Below are 22,975 nucleotides of genomic sequence, written 5' to 3'. Positions count from 1 at the left end.
TGGTTATCTTGATTTTAATATCTTACAAAAAAACCCAAACAAAAAAAACCCAAAAAAACAAACAAAAACCCCAAACAAACAAACAAAAAAAAACAAACAAAAAACCAAACCAAAACAAAAAACAACAACAACAACAACAACAACAAAAACCCTCCAGGAAACTCGGTGAGCCAAAAGCTGCCTTAATTTTAATGAGTTCGTCCTTACTGACTTCATTTTGGAGACTGAGTCGACCAGACTGTCAGTCTGGGAAAGCGGCTGCTCGTTTTGGCGAAGGTGGAAGGGAGGTGGAGGTTTTCTTTGCCCAGAGGCCCTTGATTTCTGAGTAATACAGAGAACCTGTTGCAAGAGGGAGAGCACTCTTGGAAAATGAGCTTTGGTTATTTCTATTTTCCATCTTTGTTTCTGCTTTTTTGGTTGGCCAGATTTTGTGGCAGGTATTGTATTTTCGCAGCTCTTTGCTTAGCTGCAAACTCTAAACTGAAATATTTCTGCTATGGTGCTACATCTCAGGCAGCTGCCCAGGTACTGGTGAAGGTTTCCCAGGGCAGGCAGCAGTCCTCGTTCACAAGTTTCTTTGAAATATCTGCTAACAGCAGGCAGAGATTTCCCCTTTGTGGTTCACTTTGGCTTGTTCTCATGTCGCCTTTTATTCTTTTTTCCGCTTTTCTGAGAGTTTGGGTGACAACCTGAGGAGCGGTTAGCAAAGACAGGCGTTCCTGTCAGCCTTTTCACACGGGTGATGCAAAGAGAGCTGAAGCAGACGCCCCCTCCCCGGGGGCGATTCAGGGCTGCACAAAGCCCCTCTGCCCGCAGGAATTCTCGGGCTGAGCCCTGCATTCTTTAGTGACACCAAGATAAGCAGAGTAGGAGAAGGTGAGGATGGTACCAGGCTGTAAAGTTTAAGAGGTGAATGTTTCTTACTGGCCGTGTTCCAAGTGATGGTTAAAAATGAAAATGTCCTGAAAAAAAATTTGGAGAATGGCTTTTAAAGCCAACAAAAGAACCATTTCACAGGTCTGTCCACAGAGCAAGCACAAGCAAGACATTTTCCTACAGAGAAAGGGGAAAGAATGGAAGAACAGGATTATTTAGCCTGAGGTTTCAGAAAACGATGGGGTGTGTGTCTCCTAACCCAGGCTGAAGGCAGTGGTGAAATCCCCTATGGAATTTGATGTAAGAGCAGCAGGATCCATCTGACATCGGCAGTGCTTTACCCTGACCTGGCTTGGGTTTAATTAAGCACCGTGTATAGAATGGGTTGCAGCTGAGCTGAGGTGTAAGTTTCCTGAAGGTTTGTTTTCATCTAATAACATTCCTGTCCAGGATTTCATCTCTGTATTGCAAAACTTCAGGGTAGACGCCCCTGCTCCTGCTTTCACTCATTCTGGGAAACCTCTCCCACATCTGGCACTGTGCAATTAATAACGTGATTTCTACAGCCCACTGAGCCCGTGGTCTTAACCCTGTGTATAAATAGGTGTGATGAGCTCATGAGAGCCAAGAGTGATCAGGTTATTCCACAAATTAGGGAGGGTGTGGAACTCCACGTGCATTAAAGGAATGTCCGGAGCCTGGTGAGACGTGCTGGGTGACATGGGGGGGATGAAAGATGACTCCAAGCTGTGGCTGGTGCAGGCCTCCACTCAGGTGCTGCCCACCATATCCAGCCTGGAATTTGGAAGTGGAGGAATGCCCTGGGTCCTGCCTTCCCACTCCAACCTCTCGAGGAAGGAGTCTTACCACTGAAACCTCTCCTCTTTGTAGGAAGAGGAGCTGCAGTCACATGCAGCACTCAAAGCAGCTAGATTAAAAGTTTCCTTTCCCACCTATTCCCCACCTGTGGTGAAAAAGCCTTGCAAAGTGAGTGGGGCAAGGAAAAGATACAGCTGAATGACCTAAGGAAATACAGAGAGAGGGCATCAGCAGGCGATCACCCTCTTAAACCTAAAATGGCAAAGGATAGGGCTTACAGCCAGCCGGGATGAGCTGGCAGAACTCCTCCTTGCAAAGCAGCAGTGAAGGATTTAGTTGAAAAGCAGTGACACATTGGGTAAGATTGAAGGAGGGGCAGGAAAGAAAATGGAAATATTTGCTAGTTTCTCTGAAATCCCAGCAGAGACAGCTTGAACTGCAAGTGAACGTGCCTGTTTAGCAATGAAATGAGCCACACTCTGCTAATGAGAGCTATGCTCAGATTTCCCGTCTCTGCATTCCTGTGCTCAGGTCACGTAGTAGGCAAGTGGCAACTGCAGGGCCTCCATGCAGCACTCTGGGACAAGCTCTGCTGTGAGAGAGGCAAGCATGGGCTGTGTTTCCCAGGGAGCAATCCACAGGAGTCTGGTATTGCTCGTTGCCAAATGAGGGGTTCCATGCAGGCATGGTCAGGATCCTCACTGCAAAGCCTAAGTGAAGACTGATCTGGAAGGCAGCTGTCTATGGAAGAGGTGCTGGCACTAATATGAGCATTTAGCTCTCCCATGGCACCCTTAGGCAGGCTTTAAATATGGCCAGTGTTGGACTTGGGTGGATCTCACAATGTGAGGAAAATACTTGGCTTGTGTCAAGCAGGTGACAAGTGAGTAAGTTCTCTTCTGAAGGAAAACTGGATGGTCCCTCGGCCTGTACAAAAAGTGCTGATGAGAGGGAAGAACAGAGGGCTGGGAAGCAGGCTGTCATTTTTTTGTTTTTGCAAAGTGTTAAGCCGTAGTTTAAACTGCACAAACTGGGAGTGATTCCACTGAAGCCCATTGACAGGGGCTGGGGAAAAGCAGAGCACATGGCATGAAAATCAGGGCTCTCAGTTTCCAGTGATGTTTATGAATGCATGCTGTGATTTCTGCAGCATCCCTTTATGATATGACAACACCTGTCCATTGTATTTCTTTAGATATGTGAAACCAGTTTTGGTTTGTCCAGTAGTTTCATGAATTCTCCTGGTTTCACTCTGTCCTTGCTTTACAATTCATTCACTTTGGTGGATGTGTGTGGCTCCTTCCAGCAGGCAGAGCTGCTGGCTTCAGATCTGGCTCCTCAGAGACATCCACAGCTCCTGTGGGAAACCTGTGCCAAAGCCTTACTGCCCTCACAGGGAAGAATTTCTCCCCAGTATCCAATCCAGCCCTGCCCTCTGTCAGTGGGAAGCCATTCCCCCTTGTCCTATCACTGTGTGCCCTTGGCAAAAGTCCCTCTCCAGCTCTCTCACAGCCCTTCCAGGGGCTCTAAGCTCTCCCCAGAGCCTTCTCTTCTCCATGCTGAACACCCCCATCTCTCTCAGCCTGTCTCCAGAGCAGGGGGGCTCCAGCCCTCTGAGCATCACTCTTTGCATTTGCACACATGTAAAATAATTTCTGCAGGCTTTTCAGATCCTCACATGAACAGCTCAACTCAGTGAGATGTCATAGTGAAACAGAGTAACAGGGACAGAAAATAGAAACATACTCAGAGGCCTCTTTAATAGTTTTTGATCGTTCCTAAAGCACATTTTTCAACCAGGTAAGTAACAATGTTCCTCAAAAGATGAACATTTTGGATCCAGTGTTGCCAAGATGAATGCTCTGTGACTTCTCTGGCTTTCAGGAAACCACTTCAGTGGATGAAGGTGGACATGGCTTCTACATTTTTGATCAACTGAGTAACCACTACAGGAGTTTCAATAGCTTAGTCTGCAGGATTTTGGAATGTTTTGTATTCTCAGGACAAGTGTTAGACAAACCATGGAGCTTTAAAATACGTATTTATTCAGCTTTACTTCTGATAAATGCTGGGCTCTTTAACAATGGCCAGTTAACAATGGAAGTTGCCTGGCTGTAACAGAGAAGAAAAGACACTGTACTATATCCTCAAGTTACTTGTTCTGGATGTTTAAACAGATTGCTGCAATTAAAAATACTAGATTTAAAAAATTGTCCAGTGGTTAGACACTTTTATTTAAAAACATTGAGCTGTACAAAAGGAAAACACAGACGATTAAATTTTCTCAAGTATTGATGATGGAGTTGCCATACTGCATCCAGTGACCTTAGCTTCAGCATTTAACAAAAACTGTAAACCATTCCAGTCATAGTACAGGACTGACACGTACAATAATTAGTAGCCAGCAATTAACAACCAGAGATATTTTTGTCTAATCTCTGGTAGTCTTAGCTATAAGAAGAAGCAGGCAGTGGGAAGAGAGTTTACTTCATCTCATTCCTGACCTCCAGTTAATTTGTGGAAGAGTTCTTCATCCAGCGTTTCATTGTGGTCCTTGGAACGTGTTGACAAGAAGATGTAGCCCCCAATATACTCATGGATGATTTTGCAGTCTGCACTCAGGCACGTGAAAGCGATGGACACATTCTGGTCAAACTCGATGGCAACCTAAGGGGAACAGACGTGGCAAAATCAGACAGATAAGCTCGTAAGAAAGAGAAGTGTGAGAACACAGCTGGATCACAAATGCTGCGATAAAGCACTACCTGCCCCTGCTAACCAAGAGTTCTGGTTCTGCTGGATGCTCAGGGTATTTGGCTGCTTGGTTTTGGATTTGCTGCTACATCAGGGCCCTCTCGTGGTGAAACATTTTTGCTTGTCCAAGCAGGCAACAACATCTTTTAGCTTTTTTCCAATGGCATATAAAGTGAACACTGGGAAGAGCAGGAATAGCACTCCTGACTCTGTGTCTAATGAATAATGTTTAATCTGTCCATTGTTATGTGCTGACCTAAAATCTGCCTTTGGGATCCCGGTTTTGGTTTCCAGCTACCATTAGTTCTAAAATGCTGCTAACTGAGCTTAGTTGATCATTGTGGATTCTGCCTTTTTAGAGAGGGATTTAATGTAAACCCAGCAACCTGACCCAGAATTACAGGCTCTGGTGCAGGGAGTACTGCAGGAGAGCAGTAGGGAGTGTATCTGATCTCTCCTGGTTCCTGCAGATGGATGTGGAAAGCTCCACAAGCAGGAACAGTTTCCAGGCTGCTCTAATTTACATCAGGTCACAGTAGTTCCACCCCAGAAATTTACAATTTATAGTACTGGATTCAAGTTTTGAAGCCCCAAATCAGGGAGCACACATTGACGCAGAGTTACAGGCCTTGCAATCTGTTTGGGATCTGAAAGACAAACTGGGTTCCTGTATCCTCAGTCTGTAATAGAGACTGAACCACCACAATATAGAGGATGATGCATGTGAGTTAAAATGAGATTTTTACTGACAGAGCAGTAAACACAACATGTTGGAATTCACTTTGGAGTCTCTATTTCATCCCATCAAAATCAAGGGCAACTTGTCAAGAATAAGCTTGGTAGGAACCTTTAAAACTGGTGATCTTTTTGTTTCTGATTTTTGACTACAGACTCCACTAAGAAAAACTGCAGACAGCTTATTTAATAACATGTCACAACATGTTCAAAATCTTTTCAGTGAGGTTTGAAAATATTTTCTGAAAGCATCCTTGAGTGTGTGAAATGCAAGGACTGAAGGCAGAGCTGTTCCAGGTTTACCTGGCGGATTTCCCAGTTTACATTCCACTGCTTCATGTTGGAGAACCTCCATGTTGTGATAGGATCTCCTGTGGCCATATCTATCCGTATCAGCCTGTTATAGGACACCCCAAGCACATCATCCTTCTTGCTTCCTTTAAACCTGAAAAGAACCCAAAGCCTTTGAGCAAATCTGCTTTGCAATGACTTCTGGCTAGGGAAACATTTCAGCTGCTCACCTCTGCAAGTGCAAAAAACGTGGGAAAAGTCACAACAGCCTGGGGTTGAGGAGAGCTTGGACCCATCTTTAGAACAGGATTTGTTACAAAGCAAAAGTGTAGGCTGGTGAGCCATGGTGTAAGATGGAAAATAGTCAGGAAGGTAGATCTGGTTGAAATCTTTCCAATTCATTGTTTCCTGCTTAAAAAATACTGTTCTTCCCAAATGCATGAACTTGATTATATTTTTACTGGAAAAAATGCCAACAATAATTTTTGTTGCTTCATTTCTCTAATGTTGAAACATGTTCCTCTAGTTATATTAACCTGTATTAATCTAAATTATATAATCAAAACAACTGATATATACATGTTTTTCAGTATAAATCACATTGCAAAATTACTGAGGCATTTTAACATTTCAACTTTCTTCTGATTAGAGATGAAAAATAAATACAAAAGCATCAGAATCTTTGAGGGACAGAATTTTTTGAGTTCGGAATAGCTAGGAACAGATTACTCTGGTAAAGACACAACCTTCCTCTACCTTCATGCTGAAAGCTGGAAGAAATCTCATCTGCCTGCTGTATTTTCAGTATTTCTGATCCTGTTTGTGAACCTTCTCTCTTTAGATGCAGCTGGACCTTAGGGAGAAAAAGTGACCTGGACACTATTTGTGCTTTGCTTAATGCCCTACCAAGATACTGCAGTGTGTAGCAATTCACCGCTACAAAATGCAGTTTAGGTGTTGGGTTTGTTTGTGCTTTTAACAGGATTAATGGTGATATATGGGGCAAAAAATCTGCACCTGTGGTAGTAAATTCAACAGGATCAGAGACCATTTTTGGGCATGGAATTCATGGAGAATTCTGACTCCAAACAAGCAGTGCTTTCTCAGGTGGCTCCTAGGCACAGTCTGGAACCTGGGACATCCAAGGACTAACATGATCTCACAGTTCACATGATGCTACTGGATTTTGGGAAGTCACAGTTGCAGATGTGGGCTGTTCTATGGCAGCTGGCCTCTGCCAGAGTGTGGTTCCCAGCTGCTTAAATTTGTACCACAGATGAGTCCTAGCCAGCCCTGGAAGGCAACTTAAGGAAGGTGCCTCCAAGTATGGTTGTGTCAGTAATTTTCAGCTTTTTGGTGTTTTGTCAAGAGAAACAGCTGCAGGTCAGATCTCTGCTATGTCCAAGGAAGAAGCTGCTGTGAACACAATGGGTCCTTTTTTGTGCTCACTGCTCTTCCAGCTTAACTTTTTAAGGGCACACTGCTCATCCCCTTGAAAAGGGATAATTTGCTGTTTTCTTAATGAAATATAAAAGAAATTAGCATTTTATCATATTGCAATGAACAAGGGTCAGAGTGAACACATCCTGCAAATCTGAGCACACCAATTAGACATGCATTTTATACATTTTGGAGAGTTTATGACAGTAAGAGTTTAATGCTAGTGAGAGGTTACTTCAGGCTAAACCCAAGAGGTCTGTACCAAGGCAGATGTAATGCAGAGTCTCACTCCAGGAATGGAGCTACTGGATGTTACTCCTATAGAAAAAACCAGCAGGATGAAAATCACAAAAATTAAAAGAAGCCTGTGGGGAAAAAATAGAGAATGTTCTTGGAACAGGGTGACAAAGAACTTCCTGCAAATCCCTGAGCATGAACTCGTTACTGCAGCTTGACCTGAGTGAGAGTGCAGTTACCTTACAATGTAGTAGGACAAGCCAAACTCAGGGAGGGACTGCCAGGCTTGGATAAAACGCAGCTTGGCCTCCACCAGGGACATCTGGGATACATTTTGGTGGGCTTCCAGAATACGGGCAGTCAGCTGGGAAACACAGGAAGAGAGAAAGTTTTCAGCTGACTGGAGAACAAAAATCCTGTTGCTTTCACTAAATCAAAAATCATGAGGTCTGATGCTGTGTTCAGACACTTTGTTGTCACTTTGTTTGTGCAGATGCCGCACAGAGGGCACCTGGGAACACATCCCAAGTGCAAAGGGCAGAATGGACAGCAAGGTCTTAGGTCTGGGTTTGTGCAGCACTGTCTTGACTCCATACACTGCTCCGGGACCCTCCTCAGGATGGGCAGGCTGAGCTCTAGCACAGCAAAAGCAGGACACAGAATTAGGTGGAGAGCAAAGAAAGACCTGAAAGGCAGGAGGACCCAAAGACCCTGTTGATTCAGAAGCAAACAGTGGCTTGCAGTCCTTCCTTTGTTACTCTTGAAGAGACTTTCAGGAACAGTGTTATCAGGAGCAGAACATCATGAGTGACTTAAGCCAGGGTGTGGATGTAGGAGAGGTGCTTGGAGGAGGTGCCAAGACACCTATCCCTCTGTTCAGTTTGAAGAAAAGGCCTCTTGTAAAGAGACAAACGACTATTGCAGGGAATTGTACTGTATGGCTTCCAAATGCTGCTTTGATCCAGCCTCATCCCTAAGCAACTACTGGAATCACCCACGCCCAGCCATGGAGCCATACTCAGGATACCTGCTTGGACTTGAATTTTTTGGTATAGCGTGGTGAGACGAAGCATTCGGGTTTCATATCTACATTCTCTGGCTCAGAGGCAGCCTGGGAACACATGGTCCAGTTCTTCATCTGGAGGAAGGAAAGGATCTTTTGGACCTCGGGCTGGTAGGAGCTGTCGGCCATCGTTCTGCCCTTGGAGGCTAAAACACAAGCAGCCATCCACCGAGCGTACTGATCCTCCTGAAACAAAGACAATTGTTTGTTACTGTTCTTCCTTCCTGACTGGACTAGTTCCAACTACACCTAGGTTTTAAATTTTCTAAGAAATCCAGTACCTTGAAATAGATTCTCTTGGAAATTTTATTGCATGACTGGTTTTCACCTGTTGAACACTTTTTACACAATTTGATCTGATACATTTCAATAAACTGAAAACTAATGTAAGATCCTTATCATGTTCTCCTCATCTGAATGGGGAGAGTTCTAATTAAGAAAAAAGAAAACAAATTCCAAACCTCAATTCTCTGACAACATTGGAATAAAATACTGTAACTACTTTTTTTTTTTTTTTTTTTTTTTTGATAGTTTGTTCTGGCTTTTTTCTTACCAGCTTTACTTGGCAAATGATGGTAAGCACAAGATGACTTACTGTCCCTATGTCCCCAGGACAATTATGTATTTGTCAGGCCACCACATCATTCTTAAATTTTCCCAAGATTTAGAAAATAAGCTCTCTGCAACATCTTAATTTTTCTATACAAATGCTAGAACAGGACAATCTGCCATAAATCTTGAATCCAGATTTTCTCTTATTACTCACATTATCACATCTTAAATATACTTCATTCATGCCATCTGCAACAGGAATTAGTAATTTGATTCCAAACTTCTTCGCTGCAACATTTACATCTGGTACAACTTCACATCCTAGATCACAGGGAATCAGAAGGAAATTAATTTATTTCATTACTATATCAGTAACTTTAATTATTGCTTTAACACTAAGGAACAGTACTTCATGGTTGTTTTTCTTTGAGACTAAGGGCCAGGACTTTGAAGCTTAGGCCCTAATGAAAGGGTTTTGTTCTAGTTCACTGCCTGGTCTGGCTTGCCAGGGTGATGAATGCTCTGAGCTCAGGGAGCACGTGAGTCAACATGGAAGTGAAAGGCTGGGAGTGCTCCCAAAACCTCAGCCTGATCTTAGGAAACGCTCAGCACTCGAAATGGAGAGGAACTGGTGGGAGAGGCTACTTGGTGAGGTTCCAGCCACCCTGGCTGTTTTTCCAGGCATTCTCTGACCTACTGAGGATATGCAGATTGGGATGCAGAGCCATTTGTTCACAGGTCAATCTTCTATTTCAGAGGTTTCTTCTAGGATGAGTCCTGGGCATCACTGGTTCCCTGATGCTGAACAAAGGATGTCCCTGCAGGAGCAGATGTAGATGGAGGCTACACAGGGTGATGGTGTCTGTGTGCCCAGCCAGGGCTCCTCCTCCAGCAGCTGGCTGTAGACATTGGAATACCCATGCAGGACACAAATGAGGCCCAGAGAAGGCCCTGGAGCTGTCCCTGCACAGCAGAATGCAGGGACAGCCTCTGGCATTCCTGCCCATGGCATCATCCCTAATCCTCTGCTGCCACAGTGTGTTTGCCAAGGACACGGGGGAACACGCCCTTTAATGTCAAGTGAAAGTATTTGAAGATAAAGCATCCCACAAGTCACATTCCCTACCTGACTCGTCTTGAAGAATTCAGCAGTACAGCGGATTTTACAAATCAGGCTCTGATAATCCCAGCTCGGGTTAAATTATTGAATCCTTTCTGTTTAAGCTTCTTCTGCAGGTGCAATCTACCTGCTTAGGAGTCTCAGGAATTGAAAAAGCTCTCAGACTAAATGCTGCTGTGCTTGCCTTCCTGAATCTAGCAGGGATTTCTTATTTATTCAGTTCACAGATGTAACAGAAAAAACAATGAAAGGAGAATTCCTACCTTTTAGGTTTAGTTTTTCAATAGGTTCTCCCTGTGCAGATTCCTTGTTCTTAAAATAAGATATTGAAGTGTCTCTGAAGACAAACCAATATGTCTTGATAGCTTTGAGTGCCAGCTTTTTGGGCCTACCAGAAAAAAAGAAATCCCATTTGTTTATATCAACACATAGAAATTGCTAAGTCCCTCACAAATATTGCAGAGCCTCTGAAATTCAAGGCCATACCCATGGCTTTGGTTGGGTATGACACCTCTGTGTCAATGAGGGGGTGGGAAACACCTGGATCCAATCCAGGTTATCCCAGGTATGGATGTGGTTTTTACTCCAGATTTTACTGAATCCCATCTATGTTTTTTTCTCATTTATTTCTTCCATTACTAATCAAAGCCAATCCCTTCTAACAGACTAATTTTTCCCATGAACTCAGTAACACAAAAGTAACCCCTGATTTATTAACATGAATTTGCATCAGCACCTTATCTTGAATATCTGCACCCATAAAACCAACTCACATTCATTGTAAGGAAGCAGAGATCAGTTTTTTTGGCTTAATCTGAATCATATCTAACACAACAAAATTCTATTTCTTCACTAAGTTTACAGAAGCTTTGTAGCTCTTCAGGAGAGAAAACCAGAGATATTAGCATTTGAGTAGAGAAAATGTGAGTGGAGAAATACTTCACAGCTAGTGACAAAGGTCATCAATGAAGTGAAAAAGAAGAAAAAAGAAAAAAAAAATCCAGTATTTCCCTTTAAATCTAAGAGGATGGTACAAAGAGTATACAACCAGCTGGAAAACAGTGATGTACTATATATACACTCTTATTATGTATACCTCCAGACCCTCTCTAAAAATCCTAGTTTAGAATCCTTTCTAGAAAATGGAAATTTTTATGTTTAAATTAAAAAAACTTGGATTTTCAAAACTACCAAATAATTTGGTTTTTAGTTTTCCAATACAGCAACATTCTTCAAAAATAAGGGACTATAATTTTTTTTGACAAATAAAACTATTTTTATATCCTTGAAAAAGTTGCTGAAAACTTTTTAGAAAGCTTTTTCTTATTGTTTTTGAAATAAATGTTGCAATTCTCCACAATACTGTCCCCACGTGAAAGTAGCATTTACTGTGGTGCATACTGTGAATGAATAGGAAAAAAACTTCATAGGAACAGTAAGCAGTGGGACATGCACAGCTTTGCATTCAGGTTTACAATTAATCAAATAATTATAGCCACAAAGTGTTGTTGTTTGAAGGAAAGTTTTACACCCTACCTGGATTCTACAATGCCTTAGATTTGGTAAGTGATTTAGCATTTATACAGGAACTTTTTCATTATGATAAATAACTGCTGAATGCTTATAATAGCAAACTGTTCTACTGCTGGGGAAAAACAAATAACCTATTGTTAAAAGTCTTAATTCCCTTTCATCTTAAGCCACCTTCATTATAAGAATGTCAAATAAAATTCCAAATTGGAAATTAATAATTAACAATTGTTAGCTGTTAAGAACAGTTAAAATTTTTCAGGTGCAGTTTTCAGTTCCCAGATTAAAAATACCATCTGTTAACAGATGAATCTGATAAATACTTGTACAACAGAACACTTTATCTTTCTAAAACACAAAGACTGTTTTGTGATAAAAGGCATCTTGAGGTCTCTACAGTCTCTACTGTCATTTAAATCACCCATAAAACAAGATACTACAATGGGATCACAGAAACTCATTTTTATATTAGAAAAAACAGACTCCATGTTTGGTAAGAAAGGGGTAATTTGGATGCTTCTTTGGTTTAAAAACTACATTCCCTGGGGTTACTTTCAGAAATTCTTCTCAGGGAGAGCTGCAAGTTTCTTCTGGATTTTTACTGGCAAAAAAAATAGTAAATATGATTGAAAATAAAACTTAAGTCTCTTTTGTTTAGAGATGATGACTGATGAGCACTAGAAAATACAGACAGCAGGGTCTTTTAATAAGTACAAATACAGCTACCCAGCATCCCAGGAGTGGGAAAGATTTGCCAAGGAACAGAAGCTTTGTCAGAAGCAGGAAGAGAAAGATTGGAAGAGAATATTAGGCTGGTTAGACCTATCTAGGGTATTTGTCAATTCATAACTGTCAGATGTACTGTTAGATTAGAATGAAAAACTCAGGAGACCTCTCGTAAGGTTAAGCTTTTGGTTTTGTATGTTTTATTATTAATTTTAACAACTCACCTAACTAGCTTGAGATAATCAGCAAGTTTTGGAATGTCTGTGATGTCCTCCTAATCAGGAATAATTAGGAATAATTTTAGTACAATGCAGTATGTAATCAACTGTTAAAAAAATCAAGAACCAGGAAGGCTCATGAGAGTCAACAGATCTGGCACAGCAACAGGAATTCTGGGATCCCAAAGGACGTACCAAAATGTTGCTTTTATTTCCACCTTCCAGTGTCACTTCCAGATTGGAAAGGGCGGCTTCTACTTCATCCACTTCTGATTCACAGGTGGAATCTTGTGTCTCTGATGATAATGATAACTTGCTTACATGGTACTAAAATAAAACATCAGCATCCAATAGTCAATGCACCAATTATCAACACACAATCAAAGTGTTTGAAAACAGATCATTTGGTCTCCTGGGTCTTGGACAACTCTGCAGGAATCAGGGGGCTTTCCCAAGGAAAGAGCCATGTCCACTGTGACTCCTGTGCAATGGCTGATAATGGTTTCCTATTTTAATTATCAGTGTTTGTATTTCTTTGCTGAATAATTGTCCCTGTTCTGGGAGGCTGCTACATTTGGATCCCTAGTCCTGCCATCCATACAAGGCGGAAACTTGGAAGCAAGGTGCTCTGGTGTTCTGCAGTGACGAGCTGTGGATTCTTGGCAGCTCTGTTTACATTTAAAAGGAAGGAATGCATTATTAATGAAGGTTTGTGCTTTATTATCTGTGGTCAGAGACTAAGCCATGCTCAGTTATGTTAAATTTCCAAGTACTCCATAGTGTCCCTATCTTCACATTGTGCTGTGGCTTTTTTCCTGTCTGCTGGGAAATGGTGTACACATGGTGTACACATGGTGTATTACAGGAATTTTCAGAAAGAAGAGGTGAAGTGATGGCAGGTGGTATGGGAAGCCACACTTCATTCTAATACTGATATCAAAATTACATTCTGGGTGCAGATAATATTAGTGAATGTTTCCATAATTGTGTGAATAATGGTGTTACTGCTGCTACTGAGTTTAGTTACTTTAGCTGATGGATGCTGCTGATTGTTTCTCACCCCAAGAGCAGACCCCCAGTCCAAGCAGAGCTCCTGGCCTGGGCTCTGCCCTAGTCTTGTCCTAACCTGTGCCTGCCTCTTGAGGGAAGAGGTTTTGCAACTGGGCTCAAGTACGTGCCTGCAGTGCGGCGAAGATGAGCATTTCCTCCTCGGTGCAATCAATTTCCTCCAGCAGGATGGCCCAGCGGGCCTGCTCGTATATTTGGTTGATGCGCACCGCATCGTACTGCAGGGAAGAGCAAACAGCGCCCATCAGTGACCTCAGGCACAGCCTCACAGCCAGCTGCAACTGATCCAATGCTGGGCTGAGCTGCAGTGTTTGTTTCCTTCCTCCTCCCACCTCTGTTCCCTCCTTGCCTTGTACCAGCTCATGTGATTGTATGCATGGTCCCAGCGCTTGCTGTGCCAACACAAAACCAACCAGGAAGCCCCTGGCTGAGGCAGAAGGTGAGGCTCAACATCCCCTTTTGAGGCAGGAAGCCTTGGACTGGTGCAACCAAGATGTGAAACCACACTGGGAGAAAATCATGTGACACAGCTGACTCGAATGTAACCTGCAGAACTCTCTTGTTCCTCACTTCCTTTCTTCCGCTCTTGGCTTTTTCACTTCTGGTTCAGTCTGCCTTTGCACTGGCTTGAGATTTGGCAGATCTGCTTTAATTCACTATCTGGTTTTTGGATAGTGATTATTCCTTATTATCTACTTGGTTAATAAGCTGAAGTGACTCATAGAAATGTTCAAGCCCCGGAGCTGCTGAATTGTAGGTGATGGGAGGGTAAACCTTGGAGTGTGACCTCTCCCAGCAGAGGTGAGATATTAGGTTGCCTGAAGCTCTTTTGGGTTGTTTCATCCTATGGCTTCAGGGCTGGCTGGGGCAGAGAAGGGAAATGTTTGGGCTGCTGAAGTTGAGACGTGTACTTGGATTTCAGTGGGGTTCCATTTCACCCAAAAACATGGCAGATAAACTGGAAAGTGCCCTGATTTCTTCTGAGGGCTTCAGACCAGAAAAGCTGTGAAATTCAATGAGGACAGTGCAATATTAATGTCATTTTTAAGCCAAATTTCAAAAACTGGACTCCTTACATCATTTAGGATACTGCTAGTCTAGTCTTCCCCTTAACTTTTCCTGTTGTAAAGCAGCCCCTCTGGAAATAAGGATACTGTTTCTGGTGCTCTTCAGATACCATCTTTAAATTTAAGATCTCATTTCATGTGAGGAACAGTGATTCAGTGTCCAGAGGGTAAAAGTGCAGCCATAGCTGAGGGGAAGAAGCTGAATTTGATCTCTCTGAAGGGCTTGTTACAAATCCTAGGTAAAATTCTACATAGAGCTATATATATTCTATATTGCTGTATAGCTCCTTGACATGAAAGCAGGCAAATAGCAAATAGCAATAAAAACAAGGTTCTTACTTTTGGATTCAAATCAAAGAAAGTGTAATATTTAAAGCGTAGAAGAAGTTGATCTTCCTCCAGAACACCTTGTTCCATAAGTGATCGAGATGAATCCAGCCAGCTGTGGAAGAAAACAACCCACAGATCCATCTGTACAGGAAAAACTATCACACCTTCAGAGCTCCAGTGCAATTGTGAAACAAAGGTGGGAATAAACAGCTCTAATTCCTCTAAATCTAGGTGAAATTCATGTAACTCAAGAAGGTGGAGCATTCATATAGACTTCCAACTTCCATTTTCTGTGGATATACAATAAGCAATGTTTACTTGTGCAGAACTCAGTCACCTATTTTTAATGCAAAATTATTGAACTTATCCACATCTCTTTCCACTGTCTACTTAAAGCCTTTGGAATTTGCCATCCAAACTGTCCTTTAGCTGTGCCCACTGTGCTCAGCTGAATTTGCCTTCATCTAACAACAGACTTTAGCCCAGAGCTTGCACAATGACATCGTTCCTCATTTTAAACCCAAAGGATCTCAGGAGAGGCACCTTACCCTGCATTGAGCTTGGCTTTGTCAGCCAAAGTCCGTGGCTGGTACATCTCTGCCAGCATCTCTGGGGAACAGGTGGGATGACTGAGGGCCAGGATGTTGCAGTTCTGTTCAGCCGAGGAACCATCGCTGAACCAAGTAATTGTGGAAGAAGCTGGTGACCCACTGACAGGATCATAAACAGGTGTCATGGTCTTACTGTATAAACCTGGATTGACTGCAAGTTAAGAGCATAATGTTATTCCCATGAAAAATGGTCCTGTCCACTACTTTCCATCATAAAAACCCTTTTCTTTCAAGACAGTCTCCTATCTCTGCTGTTTCCAGCTGGCCTTGTCCTTTCACAGGTGAGGTGACCTCAGGGACAGAAATGCTCTTTGTTGCTCTGTGAGATCTCAGTTGTGTTGGACACAGGAAATGCATGCTTTCAAGCCTTTATTCCTCATTTTTCTTGCAGGTTGCCAAATTTCACGAACATTTTAAGCGTTGCCCCCCTTTTTCAAAGGGCAGCTGCATATCCTGTGTGCAGGGCCACAACCTGTTTTCTAGAGTGGCTTTTCTCATATCAGTGGAAAGGGAAACATTTCTAGAGACAACAGGGAAATACTGACATATTGAAGATTTCCTGAAGCTACTGATTTCAGGCCCACTGTGTCTCCAAGACCATCCTACATGAAACTGGCCTCCTTTGCGTAACAAAGAATTTCTTCCTCCTTTTGACTTCCAGTCAAAACAATAAAATCATGTTGTTTTTTCATTACCTGGTAATCCAGAACTCACTGGAGAGTTGCACAGGTTTAAGATATCTTCTGTAGCTGGTTCTTTGCTGTTCTTATCTTTTTTCTTTTTCTTTTTGAGTGTGCCTTCTGATTGCTTCAACAAAGAGAGTTCTTCTGACCGCCTGATATCTACAAAGGCAGTTTGGGAAGTGAAGCAAGATGATTACATCCAATGATTACACCCGTGGTTGGTAACAGCATTTCAGGAAGCTTCATGTTGCAATCTGAACTTTATTTTTAGCAGGTTGAAAGTAGTAGCTGTGGAAAATCCACAAATTCTATAACAAGGCCAAAGACTTTGGGCCATAAGAATAAGTTTGGACAGGATTTAAATCTCCTTTTGTAGGAAATGTAACTGCATTTAGAATGCCAGGAAGAAGCTCTTTCTCCCTAACAGCACTGTAGTCACCTATGAGCATAACAACCTCTGTGAACTATCTAAATTATGAATAAACAAGGACCACTGTAATTGAGGTTGATGCCTTTTATTATTCAATGTATTTCTCATACAAGAACCTGTCTTGGTTCTCACTGTTCTCTAATGCACTACTAATCCAGACAGGTATTTCCAGTCCCAAACCTGGCACTTCATTTCTGAAAAACACTTTTACCCTGGGGTAAGCAAAGACATTTTTGACAGTATTCACTCACTCAAAGTTACAGTGTTTCTGTACTGACTCAATCTGCAGCGAAAATGTAGAAATATTTAATTTGGCCAAATGCCAGTTGGACAATTATGGCATCATTATATCAGAGCTGTTAGGTATTATAAAGACATTGCACCTTTCACAATCTACTGCTAGGAGATGAAATTGAAAGTGGATCAATATGAGGCAGTAAATTCCTTCTGAAGATGAGTCTGTTAATGGACTAAGCTTTGAAGATCTTAATTAAGATGAGAAATTGAATCCCTATTTTACCCTAAACCAAAGGGTACTACTGCTGCTTGTAGACTCAACTGATTCCCATTGATCACAGGCACACATCTGGCATGCTCCAAACCCTCTACTTGGAAATACTCCATTATTGGGAAGAGTGAGGGACTTAGTGCTGTGAGACATTCATGGACTGGGCTGGGGTTGTTAGGTGTGCCCTGACCTGAACAGATCTGGACATACAGAAGTCTTGAACATCTAAAACATGCTACATCTGAAGTGAACACATATAGGCAGAGTTGGATATCATTAATGTTAGTGAAAATAGGTGATAAATCAGTTGACACCAGGAAAATTGCCTGTGGTGAAGGCTGGTATAGGACATTGATAATCTTATGCTCTTAGTCGCTGGCACAGAATAATCAGGACCAAGTCCTACACCAGGAGGACAAAGATGCCTAGAAAACTGCCAGCTTTGACTATCCAGTACTCCTGCAGCTTGTGGGACACATTGCTGACAGTGCTTGCATCAGTTATCACAAAGACTAAGAACTGACTAAGACAAAGACTAAGAACTGACATGCACTGCATACTGAAACCCCCAAAAACCTGTCTCAAATTTCTCTTTGAGTTGAACAGTTTTGTGAGGAAGGACTTCACATCAAAACAAAGTCACCCAATAAATGCTCTAGCTTAGTTGCCAGAGGAGATTTATCTTTACTTACTGAGCATTTTGCAGATGTCACTGACAGCTTTGAATACCATGGAAGAAAAGCTGACTTTCAGTCTCACAGTCTTCATGTTTGGCAAGCGAAGCCGCAGCATTTTGTGCTGAGTAGTAAAGATCAGCTTAGCATCTGCTTGCACCCCACATTTATCCAGTGTCCAGTGGGTTTTCAGAAGCCAACATTTTTTTTGTTCCCACCAAAAAGCATAGTCTGACCAATCTTGTGCTATTTCTAGGAAAATACAAAATGGTTACTAACAAACTATGGAGCATATATACAAAACACTTGGTTCGGAAACAGGTCTCTGTAAACACAAATATTTTAGATTAAAGCAGCAGCTACAGGTCCCAACCTAGACCCTATTTGCTGAATTCTTGTGGTAGTCACTGGGAACCAACTTTGTTTTCCCTGAAGATCTAACCTAGGTGCTAACTGTGGCACTGCCTTAGTCTTGTGGATATCCACAGGGAAAGAACATCTTCTGAATCTTGTGCTACATATGGTGCAATGCTGTTAGGATTTTGCTGGGATAAGGACTAACAACAAAGGGTTCCAGTTCAGAATTTGTCAGTGCAAGCTGAAAATCCTCCTACAAAATCTCCTGTGCACCCAGATGGGCACAAGCTCTTCCACAGCCTACTGGCAGCAGCACTGAGCAGCTCATCTCAGTGTTAAGAACCAGCTTCAAGTCCATGGAAGTCTTGGTTACACACAGCTAAGCAGCAGCACATGCACAAGGAAGGAGATAAAGTATTGCTGCTCTCAATTCCATGGGAATTCCAAGATTATATGACTTCCCAGATGTCAATATGTAGTAGCAGGTAAAGCTTCTGTGTGATCTTGGCCAAGCTGTTTCAGTCTTTGCATCAATCCTTGCTCCTCATCAGCTCCATGGAGCAGATGCTATTCCTCAGCATGTCCATAACACAGCAGAGCCCTGTCCTACTTTGGAGTCCCCTGGTAAGAGCTGTGTCTCAAGAGAGCTGCTGACAAGTCAGTTACAGATTTGCTTTAAATATTAATACAGAAAGCTTTTCACACCAGCTGAGTATTTTTTAAAAATACTGTGAAATATTATTCTTCTGACTCAGTGGAAACTCTGTTTCCGGCTGAACCGTGTGTCTTAGTGTACAGAGAGTATGACAGATTCTCTTCCTGTGCTCCCTTGCTGTTCCTGTACACAGGGCATTTTACTTTTCACTTCCTAACTTTGACTCGGCTAGTCTTGGCTTTTCCCAGCTCTTCCCTACTGTATCTATGCAATGGATAACATGGCTCAGACTTAGGCTAGAATGCCACAATAGTACAGGAAACAGGAACTTCTGAAGTGCCTTTTAACAACTCACCCTCTCTGACAGGCATGGCTGGATAAACAGGGCATCTCCTACCTCTCCTGTCCCCCAAACCACACACTTGTACCATCCTTCTGGAAAGGGACTTGAGTCGTTAGCCTGCTTTAGTTGTTTTCATCTAACTGAAAGGCAACCCCGAAGTTTTATTGGCACTGTGGTAACACAGAGAGTGGAACACAGGGAGGGGTTCTGACCACAAAAACCCCTGGGTCTGAGAACCTCCACACTCTGTGCTGTGACACAGAAGTGAGGCAGTACTATTTCAAAACACACAGAAGCCTTCCTTCATACAGGGAAAGCTGCACGTATTATTTAGTAACACTGTAAATGAAACAGGCCTTTACTCACTGATTTTTTCTACTAATTTCAGCATCAGTCCTCCAACATGAAGATCCCCTGTGACCTGTAGCGGAATTTCCTTTTCTACACCTTCATGTTGATGATCAACTGTCAGCAAGAGGTCCCAGGTGTGTGACCCATATTCAGTTGAGGAAACCATCTTGGGAAAGGTCTGTGTAAGCTCTGCAAAAGCAAACCAACCAAACGAACAGGATGTTTTTCCTCCACTCTGAAACAAATGCATTTCTCCATAGTCTCAACATCATTCCATGCTGCCAGGACTTCGCAGAGGCCTTGGATGGAATTTCAGAGGTGTTATCTTGTTATCTCTGAACTAGACTCTGCTCCTGCAATTGCTCTTGCAAGATAGGAATGCAGGATTTTTTAGTTTTATTCTGATTTTGCCACACCCCTAACCCAGATGCCTCCATTTGGGTAGACACAGTTCAATTTTAGCTGGGTTTGCCCACCATCCAGTGCTAATCTACCAGCCTGGACACTGTAAAGCCTATAATTGTGGGATCTGCTTTGGCAATCTATCCAGTGAACAAAGTCATTTTGTTGACTTGTACGTTTAGGGCTCTAATTTTTACTGCAAATCCAAGTTTACATTTGCAGTTCTGCCAGCTTGCTCCCACGGGACCAAATCCAGAGAGTAATTTTACCTATTTGGGTACACACAAGGGAGACAACTTTAGCGTCTCAGCATTATCCAGACACAGATCTGCAGTTCCTGCTGACTTGCACAAGGATGTAGGCATGTGTCCTTCTCAGCAAGGTGAATCGTCTGAGATCCCACCAGGCTCCTGCCAGGACAGGTGAACAGTAATCATGCCAAGCCAAAATAGAGGAGACGCTCCAAGCAGAAGCTTTGGTAAACATCAGCTGGGTTCTGCTGAAGAAATAGCTTGTAGGTATAAGGTAACTGATGCTGCAGGCAGGATTTGTGATATTTAACCAGTGAGGCAGCTCTCTGTCCTGAAAAAGGCCTTTCCAGTTGAGGTGCAGGCACTAAAATGGATTAATTCCATTTATTGCAAACTTTCAATAACACACGAGAACCCAGCTCACAGACTCTTGTTGAAGGGGCCCTACTCAGACTGCTTTTAACATAGAAAATAACTAAGCCAGAAGGGATGTAGCAATATTACAGGTTGTTGTAGATCTTCTTAAGAACAAGTATTTAGTAATTTAAAACCTGATGTCAATGCCACCGATATAAAATTTGTCATCAAAGACAAATAGAGATGAGGTGGTAATGACAAACATAAAGGGAATGAAAGTGTATATATTAAAGATTAGATGGATTTCCCCTTAAACAAATGACATTATAAATGAATAATCTGACCAGCTCAAAGCCATCCTTTTAGTGGGAAATCACCTTACCAGCGTGTTTCACTGGGAAGGGGCTGGGAGTCTGCCCTGAAGTTCTAAAATTACACACACACATAGAGAGCCCTAAGTCAGAAAACTGCAGTTTCGTAACTGTGTGACTCCAAGAGGCCAACTCACCCTATGGAGCAAGCCCTATTGTTAACTGGGTTCTTACATGTGCCAGCCTACACCTTTACACTAAACAGTTACTAAACCAACAAGGGCTGGTACTTATCCAAGAAGTTTGCTTGGCTTGCCTTGGTAAATAAAGGCAATGTATTGGACACTGGGAACACTGCCTTTCCTGCCTCTGGGATAAAGGATTTTGGATTTGTGCTGCTGTGTGCCACATGGATTTACAAGCTTAGGTATGCACTAGACCAGGGGGTACCCATGGAGGGGAAGGGCTGTGGCTTTCCTAAAGCATCCAAGACCCAGCTCCTGAGATGGTCTCCCAGGCAGGTGAGGCTTTCAGTACAAGTGCAGTACAAGGTGCACAGGACAGCTGTTGTTGCTATGTATTCATAGCAAAACAAAAGCCCTGACTTTAGAAAAGTCAAAATGCCCCTAGTCATGCTCCTAAGCATCAATAAACATCTTCAAAAGTAATCCATGGCCAAAGGATGACAACTATGGGATTTTATTTCAGGAGCACGGGGGTGCAGTCCAGCAGATGAACTCTACTTCTGCCCACACCCTTGTTCCACTATAAACCATTATTGTTGCAGAAAAGCAGCAGTCTCATCTGCCCTCTTGGGCCAGTGAAAACATTTAGGAACTGATCCGGATTTTTTTTGGACGTCTTTAGATTAGGTTTCGCTTCCCAATCTAATTCTGTACACAAATGCCTGTGCTGACACGGGTGAAAATGAGCAGCCCAAGGGGTGGGTGAAACCCTTTCTTTCACCAGCTTGGAAAACCATGGCCTCAGTGCACTAATCCTGGCACTCCATCATTCCTTAAAGCCGCGCACCTCCACACTTCCTCTTCAAACCAGGAGGTTTCAGTTTGAAGATAAGGCAACACAAACACTTGTAAATCTACTGGAGTACGCAGCACAAACAAAGCCTGGTCTCGAAAACGGGGCAAGCAAAGCAACGAGGACAACGAACCCCTCAGTATTAAACCCCAACCAAACCCAAACCAAACCAAACCCAAACCGACAGGGTTTACATCTTACAGCCTTCAGGTCAAGCCTGGATCTGCTTGGGAACGCGCCCCAGCTCCTGGGCTCCACGTGAGAGCTGCAAGGCCTGGCACGGGTGGATCAAACAGGCCAAAAACGTGTCTGCAGGCTACTGCAGTCTCCACTCGGGATTTCTGCAGCGCATTGTGGCCAACTCAGCTTTTGAAAAGGAGCAGTGTCTCTGCAGATGGAGCTCTCCGCAGCTTTTAACCCTCACAGCCCCAAACTTCAAAAGCTGAGCGGGAATGGAGAAAGATGTGAATCGTGCTGGAGCAAGGTGCTAAGGACGCGGGGTTAAGGTCAAGAGGGTCCCGAAATATCTCTCGGGCTGGCGGTGCCTGGCGCACCTCGGAGGGTGCTTGCGGGGGCCGGCCTGCGGCGCCCACGGCAGCGCCACTTCCACTTTGAGGAAGTGCCGGGCAGCCGCGGCCCCGCGGAAAGGGCTGCAAAAGCAACAACCCCGGGCAGTCGGGCACTCCCGCCCCGCCGCAGGTGCCGCGGGGCAGCGCAGAGCCGCCTGCGGGTGCCCCGTGCCGGGGTCGCTCCGGCATCGCCCCGCGCTCCCGACGGGCGCCCCGCGCTCCTCACCTGCCGTCCCCGCCGGCAGCGCTCCCCTCTCCTCCCTCGCCCTTCGCCGCCACCTTGCCTCTGAGACAGCGGGGGAGGAGCGGCAGCCGCAGGGGAGGCGGCCCTTCCTTCCCCTTCCCTCCGCCAGCGCGCGGTGGGAGAAGGCGGCGAGGAGCACTGTCCGCTCCGCGGTGCTCAGGGTCAACCGCTCGCACAGCGTCCAGAGACACCACCTCATCGATGACCCCAGGCCATCGAGCAGCTTCAGGTGCTGCTTTTAGAGGTTTGAGGCTACCCGGAGAAAATCAGTTCTGAGGGTGCAATGGCAAAGAACAGAAAGGTGTATTTGTGAGGTGGGGATGTGTTAGAAGAGGTGCAGCATAAAAGTGGATTGAACCGACAGG

General features: G+C 43.5%; 1 protein-coding gene across 2 annotated transcripts; it reads right to left on the bottom strand.

Moving 5' to 3' along the window:
* Window positions 1–3,719: 3,719 nt before the first annotated feature.
* Window positions 3,720–22,668, bottom strand: FERMT1 (FERM domain containing kindlin 1). Of its 2 annotated transcripts, none has more exons than XM_053938953.1 (15): window positions 22,593–22,668; window positions 19,454–19,627; window positions 17,751–17,984; window positions 16,133–16,279; window positions 15,375–15,588; window positions 14,836–14,938; window positions 13,540–13,647; window positions 12,557–12,688; window positions 12,368–12,417; window positions 10,151–10,275; window positions 8,982–9,088; window positions 8,180–8,401; window positions 7,392–7,516; window positions 5,488–5,629; window positions 3,720–4,362 (listed from the first exon to the last, which is right to left on the bottom strand). In XM_053938953.1, exons 2-15 carry the CDS (start codon window positions 19,602–19,604, stop codon window positions 4,189–4,191), a joined length of 2,034 nt encoding a protein of 677 aa, XP_053794928.1. In that variant the 5' UTR covers window positions 19,605–19,627; window positions 22,593–22,668; the 3' UTR covers window positions 3,720–4,188. The 2 variants fall into 2 exon arrangements, with proteins under 2 accessions (XP_053794928.1, XP_053794930.1); XM_053938955.1 differs by lacking the exon at window positions 22,593–22,668 and adding an exon at window positions 20,110–20,134.
* Between the last annotated feature and the right edge of the window lie 307 nt (window positions 22,669–22,975).

Source organism: Vidua chalybeata, chromosome 3, assembly GCF_026979565.1.
Source record: "Vidua chalybeata isolate OUT-0048 chromosome 3, bVidCha1 merged haplotype, whole genome shotgun sequence".
Lineage (NCBI taxonomy): Eukaryota > Metazoa > Chordata > Aves > Passeriformes > Viduidae > Vidua > Vidua chalybeata.
Note: the sequence above shows the minus strand (reverse complement) of the source record. Positions and strands in the feature narration are given on the sequence as shown.